Source organism: Oryza brachyantha, chromosome 8 (assembly GCF_000231095.2).
Source record: "Oryza brachyantha chromosome 8, ObraRS2, whole genome shotgun sequence".
NCBI classification, from domain to species: domain Eukaryota; kingdom Viridiplantae; phylum Streptophyta; class Magnoliopsida; order Poales; family Poaceae; genus Oryza; species Oryza brachyantha.
In genome coordinates this window covers 14588609-14599326 of record NC_023170.2, presented here as the reverse complement: position 1 = coordinate 14599326, position 10718 = coordinate 14588609, and the positions used below count along the sequence as shown (strand labels likewise).

At 43.8% G+C, this 10718-nt stretch overlaps 2 protein-coding genes across 2 annotated transcripts; both read left to right on the top strand.

Annotated features, from left to right (window-relative positions):
• The first annotated feature begins 2880 nt into the window (after positions 1-2880).
• LOC102722889 (patatin-like protein 2) lies at positions 2881-4606 on the top strand. The gene is made up of 4 exons (XM_006660150.2): positions 2881-3287; positions 3399-3573; positions 3668-3829; positions 3905-4606. The coding sequence occupies exons 1-4, from the start codon at positions 2881-2883 to the stop codon at positions 4445-4447; spliced, it is 1287 nt and encodes a 428-aa protein (XP_006660213.2). The 3' UTR covers positions 4448-4606.
• A 3394-nt stretch (positions 4607-8000) lies between these two features.
• LOC102710805 (patatin-like protein 2) lies at positions 8001-10476 on the top strand. The gene is made up of 3 exons (XM_006659434.3): positions 8001-8588; positions 8676-8837; positions 9668-10476. Exons 1-3 carry the CDS (start codon positions 8001-8003, stop codon positions 10217-10219), a joined length of 1302 nt encoding a protein of 433 aa, XP_006659497.2. The 3' UTR covers positions 10220-10476.
• The last annotated feature ends 242 nt before the right edge of the window (positions 10477-10718 follow it).

Genomic DNA, 10718 nt, shown 5'->3' with positions numbered 1-10718 from the left:
TAGTGGACAGCCATCCATATCGGAAAAAAAACTCATATTTTTGTACTCCTTTAATAAAAAACAGGTATGTAGTTCTTAAGTAAAGAATACATATAGAGAAAAATGATGTTTATATGTATATATGACATAGAGCGATGAGCTGTCTCTTTCTTTTTATATAAAAAAAGGAATACAAATTATCCTCAACTAGCGCAACAGTCTAAATTACCCTCTAAATTACAAAATCAGACATTTAACACCCAGAACTCCTTGGTCTAGATGAATTATCCACCAAACTAAATCCATAGTGGGTTTACACCTACTTAGCACACGCATGACAGTCCAATCAAACAAAAACATAGTGGGGCCCACCTATTATTTGGCCCTCTCATCCTCATATGTCTAGTCTTCTCCCTTCCATAGCACTATCCTATCTTACTATCTTCTGAGGTCACTGGAAGGACACACCCACCAACGATAGTCTTATTGAGCTCACGCTCTGACTCCTCCACGAAGCTAGTTGTTGCTGCCACCAATTAGACGTCATTGCCTTCTTCTACTGTAGATCTACCTCAAGTCGCCACTGCTAGTGTAGAAGAAGAGGGTCATGGAGCGACGGTTGGCACACACGAGGGTGATAGAGATCCAGTAGTGGAGTTTGTTCAACCATTCAGCAGAGCTCAAGCGATCACGGATCAGAGTTGGATGGGCCGAAGCAATCTTCGTCGACCTATAGCCTCGCTCGAGGGAGGGCTAGATCTGACGGATCGGGACATTAGCGTAAACATGCTTTCCTCTAATCCCGTGCTTCCTCTGGCGATGCCTTCAGTGCACTCTCCTCCCCCTTCTTGGCATCGGTTAGCCAAGGAAACTGCGTCTGATTGTGATTTCTCCATTCCTAGCCCCAACGATCACCACCACCTCTATAGCCACCAAACGACCATCCTCAGAATGAGCCTGTGAACATTGATTTTGTCTTTATTATACAATATCATTAGGCACAACCTCCGTCGCTGCCCTGACCTAGCTTCCACCGTCGGCCACCGCCTCTAGACTCCATTCCTCTCTCTCCCATCACCAAGCCTCTTCTCTCCCATGGTCCCATCCCTGAGCAGATAGAGAGATAGAGAGAGGGATGATATATGACATGTGATAGGTGTGGGCCCACCATTTTTTTAACTTTTTGATTGATTGGACTATCACTTGTGTGCCAAGTAGGTGTAAAACCACTCTGGATTCTGTTAAGGGGGCAATTCGTCTGGATTAAAGAGTTGGGGTGTCAAATGTTTGGTTTTGTAGCTTAGGGGAATAATTCAGAGTGCTGCATAGTTAATGGGGGTAATTTGTACTTTTTCCTAGAAAAAATAACGTCATCAAGATCACAAAGGCTCTAGTTATAATGTTTGTCTAAAAGTTCTACGTACCCTCAACTAGTTACAAAATACTTAGTTTTTAAATTGTCGATTTAATTGCATGATATTAGACCAATCATTTTATTAAAAAGTGGTGCAAATTACCTTTAATGATAAAATAGGTCAACAAAATAGAAATAATAGGTTTTTAATAAACTAAATAGTTAAACAACATATCCAAAAGTCAATGACTTTATATATTTTAACATAGAAGTAGTATGTTTTGTTATATTTGGGAAACTCTTTTAATTAATCCCTCCAGGCGATAATCCTCACTTCGTAATTAGTTAAAGAGAATATAAAACAATTTGACCATATATATTAATATATGCTAATATCACTTTAGAAAATAAAAGTTCCGATTTTATTTCTATATTAATAAAAATATCATTGTGATTATGCACATATTACTAGGGTTTGAATTTGAAAGTTTTTATATAATTATTTAGATGACATGTAAAAATAAATGGATTGACATCCTCTCAAACCATTAGAATCCATTTCCAAGTATTTCCACACCTTCAGAGGATATTTCTACAATATTAATATTTTTGCTATTGATCAAATATTTAATTTTTTGTTTGTCAAACATGCGCGTAATGTATGGGGCTGGAGGTGGCCGTGTATGGGCCTTTTTACTTGCGTGAACATATTCAGATTATCATTCAATAATAGTGACCGGATTTAATTGACAGAATTAAAATTTTCAAACATTTGATTACTGGGCGGCGGACTCAATATTAATACTGTGCTGGCGGCTATACGTACTTGACCAGAGAAAACAACAGTTGATACTACGCTAGCTCGCCGCTGTATACATACTCATGTACCCGACAGTCGCTGACCACCGCCTCGATGGGTTGCTGATTAATTCAGAGATCTATCTCGTCTCTGCATGCGCACGAAATGCATGCACAAATTGCCTAAGCTACATACGATCGATCACGTAGGTGTCCGGCTAACGCAAGCGAAAGCAGCAGCAATGGGCAACACACACATATGCAAATGGCACTCCAACGACGCCAATGGCGAACACAAGTGGATGAACACCAGAGAAATTAAAAAAAAAAGAAAAAGAACTGCATGGTGCCATGGCCAGGAGCTGACCGCGTGCTTGGCGGTTTGATTACTTCAACCCTTCTCATATATTTTTTGTGTTTCTCTGACTCGCTTCCCTGGTCGCGTTCCATTCCTGGGAGCAGAAACGGTAGTGCAAGTGACGCACGCACGACAAAAATTTTGTAGCGATCGCTTCAACTGCAATACAGTAACCGTGAAGCCGTGTTCTTTGTTTAATCCTCCACTATAAATACGGGGGCACATGTGCATTGCAAAAGCTATCGGGATCGAGGAGGAAGACGAACGAAGAAGACAAGAGATTGCTTTCTTTAGCAGAAAGGTGAAGGATCGATCGATCGATCTCACCGTCGTGGTTAGGTCGTCGTCTTTGTTTAGCCAGGCGTTGCATAGCATACCTAGGTAGCTGGAGATGAAGCCAGCCGTGGAGCAGAGCAACGGGTCGTCAGCACTGACTCTGAACCCGGCGGCGGCGGCGCACCGTGCCGTCGGGGGGCAGCCGTCGTCGCCGTGCACGCCCAGGTCGCCGCCGCCGTCGTACGGGAGCATCGTAACCGTGCTGAGCATCGACGGCGGCGGCGTCCGCGGCATCATCCCGGGCACCATCCTCGCGTTTCTGGAGGAGAAGCTGCAGGAGATAGACGGCCCGGAGGCTCGGATCGCCGACTACTTCGACGTGGTCGCCGGGACGAGCACCGGCGGGCTGGTGACCGCCATGCTTACGGCGCCGGACGACCAGGGACGGCCGCTCTTCGCCGCCAAGGGGATCAACGACTTCTACCTCGAGCACAGCCCCAAGATCTTCCCTCCCAGACGAAGGTGCAGATTCGATCTTACCTACATATCGTCAAAATATCAGCATGCACAAATTGATTCAGTTCATGGCTCGATCTTGAACAGTCATAGATCTATGTTCTGCTGTGGGTGCAGCAACCTGGGATTGATCAAGAGCCTCATGTCTGGGCCAAAGTACGACGGCAAGTACCTCCACTCCGTGGTGCAGAAGCTGCTCGGCGACAAGCGTGTCAACCAGACGCTCACCAACGTCGTCATCCCGACCTTCGACATCAAGCTCCTCCAGCCCATCACCTTCTCCAGATTCGATGTAATCTCAGCAAGACACCGAACTTGATCAGCGTAGTTAATCGCGTGCGTGAAATGAACGCACTGACACACATATGTATGCAAAACGCATGCAGGCCCAGAACGATGAGTCCAAGAACGCTCTCCTGTCGGACGTGTGCATCAGCACGTCGGCGGCGCCGACGTACCTCCCCGGCCACCGCTTCGAGACCAAGGACAAGGACGGCAACTCCCGGGCCTTCAACCTCATCGACGGCGGCGTCGCCGCCAACAATCCGGTAAAATCAACAAGCCATTCGTGCACATGCTCTACAAATACAACGATCTCATGTCTGACATGCATATGCTTGCAGACGCTGCTGGCAATGACCCACGTAAGCAAGCAGATCCTGCTGGGCAACAAGGACTTCTTCCCGATCAAGCCGACGGACTACGGCAAGTTCATGATCCTGTCGCTCGGCACCGGGTCGGCCAAGATCGAGCAGAAGTACGACGCCACCCAGTCCAGCAAGTGGGGGATCCTCGACTGGCTGTACCACGACGGCTCGACGCCGCTGATCGACAGCTTCAGCCAGGCCAGCGCCGACCTCGTCGACATCCACGCCTCCGTGCTCTTCCAGGCGCTGCGCTGCCAGAGGAGCTACCTTCGCATCCAGGACGACGAGCTCACCGGCGACGCGGCATCCGTCGACGTCTCCACGCCGGAGAACCTGAGGCGGCTGGTCGACGTCGGCAGGGCGCTCCTCAAGAAGCCGGCGTGCAAGGTGAACGTGGAGACCGGCAGGAACGAGCCCGACATGGACAGGGGCACCAACGAGGAGGAGCTGAAGCATTTCGCCGAGATGCTGTCGGAGGAACGCAAGGCTAGGCTCCTGAAGAAGTTCAACGTTCAGTGAACAATGCATGCATATGCACATGCGTCATTTGATTTTTTATGTGAAATATTTGTGTAATAAAATCCAGCCTACATCAGCAGAATAATCATTATTTGTCGTAACCGCCATTTGAACATGCAATTTTCTTATGCTATATATTTTATACTTTGTAGTTCGATGTTGTTGGGAAAAGTTATATGTAAGCCTTTCTTGTGGTATATATGAAAGAACAACATCATTGAATTTATTAATTGTTGCAAAATAAAAAATTAACAACTACAAAATTAGGTATAAAGATCTACACTAATACTTACCCTATTACTTTATAATTCTTAATTCACAAAAAAATACAGTATTGACAAATGCAAAAAAAAGTGATATGTAACCATAGTTTTAGATTTTCCATGATTAAATAATTCTAAAATCTGTAACTAATATATTGAAAGTTGTGCTCGATTTGGAGCCTCACTTATAGAAACTTTTCATGAGTCAGCAATAATTGAATTGGCGAATCATATCTATTATATGGGGTGTGTGCGATTGTTCGGCAAGGACCGAATGGCATATTTACAAATAAAAAAATAATTTATAAATAACACTTTTATATACATGCTCTTAGCGATCGAAAAGCAAAGGTTAAAAGAGTAAACTACGATAAAAAACCTTAAAATCAATTACAAATTTAATAGTGCACAGCCTACTCAATTAGATCTAATGATAAAAACGATGTGGTACCTTGAGGTACTTTTTTTTTTACCGGAGCAAACCTCTTATTTTAAAGGGTTCTATATGATTTTCCATAGTATACAAATCCTCTAGAATTATTATGTTTTTCCTTTGTTTCAAGGGGGACCTCGTTGACGGATAATAATTGACGGTGGTATTTGTTGGATGATGCTATGGTATTCGTGAGATTGTAGCATGGAGAAAGACATAGATTTTTATATAGATTTAGGCTCCCTGATAACAAGTAGTAGCGCTCTGCTTCTGTTTACATATATGTATTTGGTGAAAGCCATACAAAATGCAAGATGTGAGCAATATACTCTTCCAGCCTATCCAAATACAAAACAATAGCCGGCGATGAGATAGAAGTCAGCAGGTAGCAGTGAAGCGCTAATTTGAACTTGGCTCAATGTGGCTGGTGTTTATCTCAAGATCTAATGCCATTCCATCTTGGGAGGCCATTATATTCATATTGATCACAAGTACCACCTTCTCTAAGTAGGATTTATAGAAGTCTTTAGACAATACGGTCAAGCAGTTAGAGGTTGTATCCTGACTAGACTATTTATGATTTTCTTAACTAGATACCGTTTTGTTTCTCTAATGTAAATTTCTATTTTTTCGGAACGTATGTATATATTATGGTATACGGTATTCCTAGAGCTCGGGGGGCAAGCGGGCCTCTAGGCCCTCTACGCGTTGGATTCCCTATGAAAAATAAAGGGGAGGGGAGGGGGAAGAAGAGGGGAGGAAGAAGAGAGGGCTGAAAGTGGAAGGAGGTAATCAACCCCTGTAACCTACGGATCCTAGATCCGTCATTGCTACAGCTATGTTATTCTTAGTATACCTGGGTGTGCCATGTTCAGGATAAAACTAGACTTGTTGCTAGAAATATTTAATGGACATGGATTCGGACAGTCCGAGACAGTCGACTGTAGCACTGTAGCACAGTGCAATCTCATATTTACAAGGTCTCTGTTTTATATAGTCCATCGTGGATACTGTACGAGAGTGAACATCCAACAGGATGCCAAAATAAGTATATTCAAGAGAAATGCACTGAAGTACATGTAGGTGACCCATTACCCATACAAATAAAGAAATTAAAGCTAATCTAGAAGCTGGCAAGCTGCAATGAATTCTACAAAATTGCACAATAGAGTATATAACCGTGGCTTATAGTATAACAAGTACCCAATATTTCAATATTATAAGATATTTTGGTCTTATGTTTTCTATTGATCAGTATATATTCTATATCTTGTTTTATTAACATCCATATAAATCTAATAGGATCGTAGTATTTGGTAATGTAAAATGGATTTAGTATATAATATAGCACGCAAAAATAGATCGATGATATTGATAAATACTTAGCTTTTAGTCCGGAGGAAAAGAATAGCAAATCGAATAGAGAAAAGAAAAGACAAAAAATCCGCTACTGCAACACAAAGCGCAAAGTTTGAACTTTGAATGGACGTGCTCTCTCCACCACACTAACACGAAGCGATAAGAACAGCGCGAATTAAATTACTACAAATCTTGACGATGAAGGCTATATATTGCGGTCATATTTGAACCGATCTACCATAGTTATGTAGTCTCTTCAACCAATCAAATAATATAATATACGGGCAGGCGCACAGCTTGAACAAGAATGCATAACTTCACCTATCAGACATTCAGACCAAGAACAGAAACATTTTTAGCACACGGATGCTTGAATGCTATTTAAATAGTCATAAAAAATATGAAAAAAAGTTGAATGCTATAGTTTATAAAAGTTAAATTTAAATTTACATGTTTGTGGAGTGATATAACTTATATTCTATCTTATTAATTATTTTCATATTTTTAATAACTTTTAGATGATCTCCAAGCCATTTGTGCTAAAAATCTGCTTCGGACCAAAGAACGGGTAAGCACCTGAAACCATATCAACACGGCGTGCTGCACGCTACCGTACGTAAGCACACTCGGCGAGCGAGCTACACCTGACTAGCTGCTGACCGACTGGTCCATCACGTACGGCTAGGCTGGCTCATCACGTGGCTGACTCCACCGCCCTTGTTTTTTCCTCATGTTTACATATATTTTTTTTGCAGGGATATTTACATATACTTCTAATCTAAAATTTAACAGTTGAGTTTAAAATTTAGAGTCAATTTTAATATTTTCTTATCATATTTTATTTTTCAGACGGCTAAGAACACATAAATAAAACTTTTATAGGTTTGTTATTTCTCAGTTGGTTGAAAAATTTTAATCTATCAATTTATTTTTTCTATTCATTGGATATGCTTTAAGATTATGTTATTTATCCATGTGCTGCTTTGTTTGATTTTCTTTGTTACTGTTTGATATCAATCCAACATCTAAGTTATTTCATATATTCAGTTTTTTCAAACATTTAATCAATAGATATATCCTAAATAAATTATTTTTCGTTTACAAATAGCTGGTTTCTTTTATTTGTTGCAAAAAAAGGGAAAAGATGGGCACCCATACGTGCCTTTCAACACAATCTATCGCCTCTGGTTGGCTGCTTTCCATTTCAACCGGTGACTCGTCCAACCACCGGCACACGTACGAACGCATGCACGATGCTTCCGATGATCGGGGGCAGATCGGGAGAGACGACGACGTCGATTTTTCTTCGCGAAATCGGGTATAAATTGGCCGTGCGTGCGCATCACCGGACTCACATCGAGATCGCGAACAGAGCCAGGAAGAAAGGAGCTAGGTAGACGACGCTATATTTGCCAAGCAGAAACAATTAATCTTGAGGTGTTTTTGTTTAATTACCTCTCGATCGAGTAGCTTAGCTTAGCTCGATCTGGTAGCGTTCATGGCGCCCGTGCAGACGCCGGAGCAGACCAGCGGGTCGCTGACGGTGAGCCCGGTGCCGGTGGCGCAGCGGGTGCTGAGCCGCGGCAAGTCGCTGCTGTCGCCGTCGACGCCGAGGTCGCCGCCGCCGTCGTACGGGAGCATCGTGACCGTGCTGAGCATCGACGGCGGCGGCGTCCGCGGCATCATCCCGGGCACCATCCTCGCGTTCCTGGAGGAGAAGCTGCAGGAGATGGACGGCCCGGAGGCTCGGCTCGCCGACTACTTCGACGTGATCGCCGGGACGAGCACCGGCGGGCTGGTGACCGCCATGCTCACGGCGCCGGACGACCAGGGGCGCCCGCTCTTCGCCGCCAGGGACATCAACGAGTTCTACCTCGAGCACTGCCCCAAGATCTTCCCTCCCGTCAGCAAGGGGCCCCTTGGCCTGATCAAGAGCCTGGCCGGGCCGAAGTACGACGGCCGGCACCTCCACTCCGTCGTGCAGGAGCTGCTCGCCGGCAAGCGCGTCCACGAGACGATCACCAACATCGTCGTCCCGACCTTCGACATCAAGCTCCTCCAGCCCACCATCTTCTCCACCTACGAAGTATGCCATCAACATCGATCTGAGCTTCCGACTAACTTTGTTGATCATGCCATGCTTTAGTTATGTCCTTGATCAAAATTGCTGCAGGCTAAAAAGGACGTGTCCAAGGACGCCCTCCTGTCGGACGTGTGCATCAGCACGTCGGCGGCGCCGACGTACCTCCCCGGCCACCGCTTCGAGACCAAGGACAAGGACGGCAAGCCCCGGGAATTCAACCTCATCGACGGCGGCGTCGCCGCCAACAATCCGGTGAGTGACAGTGCTTGTGTAAGGACATGTTTAAATGTTTAAATGTAGAGTTTAGAATTGGCTATTGCCTGATCCATATCAGCAACATTAATTTATTTTATAAGCGAACTTATAAAGATAGAGTCATGTATGATTTTTTTCATTAATAAAAAACATATTTTTATTAATCTCCTTTCCTTTTATGTCTCATGCAACAATTTACTTAAATAAATGCTAAGAGTTTCATTCTTTGTCTTTCATCGATATCATTATATTTGCTCACATAGTAATAGAGTCAACTAATATTGTCTTTGTACTGGCCTAGTACTCCCTTGATCCATTAAGTAGCGTAGATTTTCTAATTCTGCTTAAATTCATGAGTATTTTTTCTATCCTTGAGATTTGAAAAGGTACCATGAAGTACCACCGTTTTCTAATTTGGTATCTAGAAAATAGTGGTACCTCCTCAAGAATAGTAAAAATTGCTCTAAATTCATACATTAATATATATATATATGGTTTATATATATATTAATATTTTTATTAGCACTAATATGAACGTAGATAATGCTAGAAAATCTTATCTCATTATACAAAGAGAGTAAATCCTAAGAAAAATTAATAAGTTCACAAGATTCAGACTTGTTGGTGGACTATCTGGACAGAAGTTTACTTGTCAAACTGAACCAAACATCGTCACACCAATTAGCTTGCTGAACATGTCAAACCTAAGCTTCCTCCTTAAATTAAATATCGTACAGAATTGACTTTGTGTGGCGCTCATGCCCTGTACTGCACGATGTTTGACACACTTGACCAACCTGGCAACATGTACGTACGCATGGATGCAGACGCTGCTGGCGATGACCCACGTAACGAAGCAGATCCTGCTGGGCAACCCGGACTTCTTCCCGATCAAGCCGGCGGACTACGGCAAGTTCATGATCCTCTCGCTGGGCACCGGCTCGGCCAAGGTCGAGGAGAAGTTCGACGCCGTCGAGAGCGCGCGGTGGGGCGTCCTCGGGTGGCTCTACAACAAGGGCGGCGCGACGCCGCTGATCGACAGCTTCAGCCAGGCCAGCGCCGACCTCGTCGACATCCACGCCTCCGTGCTCTTCCAGGCGCTGCGCTGCGAGCGGCGGTACCTCCGCGTCCAGGACGACGAGCTCACCGGCGACGCGGCGTCCGTCGACGTCTCCACGCCGGAGAACCTGCGGCGGCTGGTCGGCGTCGGCAGGGCGCTCCTCCAGAGGCCGGCGTGCAAGGTGAACGTCGAGACCGGCAGGAACGAGCCCGACATGGACAGAGGCACCAACGAGGAGGAGCTGGAGCGTTTCGCCAAGATGCTGTCGGAGGAACGCAAGGCCAGGCTCCAGCGAAAGCAAGGGAGCATGAAGAACTAGAAAAAAGTAGCGATCTTTAGATAACTACTACTGCTAGTGTATAGGTATTTGGACGTGAAACTTGTCACAAGTTTTACTGTTGCTAAGAAAGTATTTTGAGATACCAAAATTTTAGCATAAAAAGTTGATACTTTTAGGTACCATGTTTTTACACTAGAAAATACAGTGCTACCTGGTAAAAACGCTTAAAACATATTCGCTGAATTATTTACATGTATGTAAATACGTATGTATGTATAACTTTTTTATCATTCTTAAAAAGCATCTCAAGGTACTAAGAATTTTAGTACAATTTTTTATTAACTCAAGGTATAATGTATCTCAAGGTACCACATTTTTTAGTGTAAAAAGTGTGATACCTTGAGATAGTTTTTTAAAGATGATAAAAAAGCTTATGTATGTGCTCTTTTAGTAAATAAATTTACTTTTACTGTCCAAGTCAAGGGATGGCTCAAATACCCATGTTCATATAACCAAACTAAATATTTTGGACCATATT

What these genes read in the sequence shown, in the direction of transcription:
- LOC102722889 (XM_006660150.2), top strand. Translation starts at nt 2,881, where the DNA reads ATGAAGCCAGCCGTGGAGCAGAGCAACGGGTCGTCAGCACTGACTCTG. An exon ending in ATCTTCCCTCCCAGACGAAG is followed by an intron (nt 3,288 to 3,398) that starts GTGCAGATTCGA and finishes CTGTGGGTGCAG; the next exon opens with CAACCTGGGATTGATCAAGA. An exon ending in TCACCTTCTCCAGATTCGAT is followed by an intron (nt 3,574 to 3,667) that starts GTAATCTCAGCA and finishes AAACGCATGCAG; the next exon opens with GCCCAGAACGATGAGTCCAA.
- LOC102710805 (XM_006659434.3), top strand. Translation starts at nt 8,001, where the DNA reads ATGGCGCCCGTGCAGACGCCGGAGCAGACCAGCGGGTCGCTGACGGTG. An exon ending in CCATCTTCTCCACCTACGAA is followed by an intron (nt 8,589 to 8,675) that starts GTATGCCATCAA and finishes AAATTGCTGCAG; the next exon opens with GCTAAAAAGGACGTGTCCAA. An exon ending in GCGTCGCCGCCAACAATCCG is followed by an intron (nt 8,838 to 9,667) that starts GTGAGTGACAGT and finishes GCATGGATGCAG; the next exon opens with ACGCTGCTGGCGATGACCCA.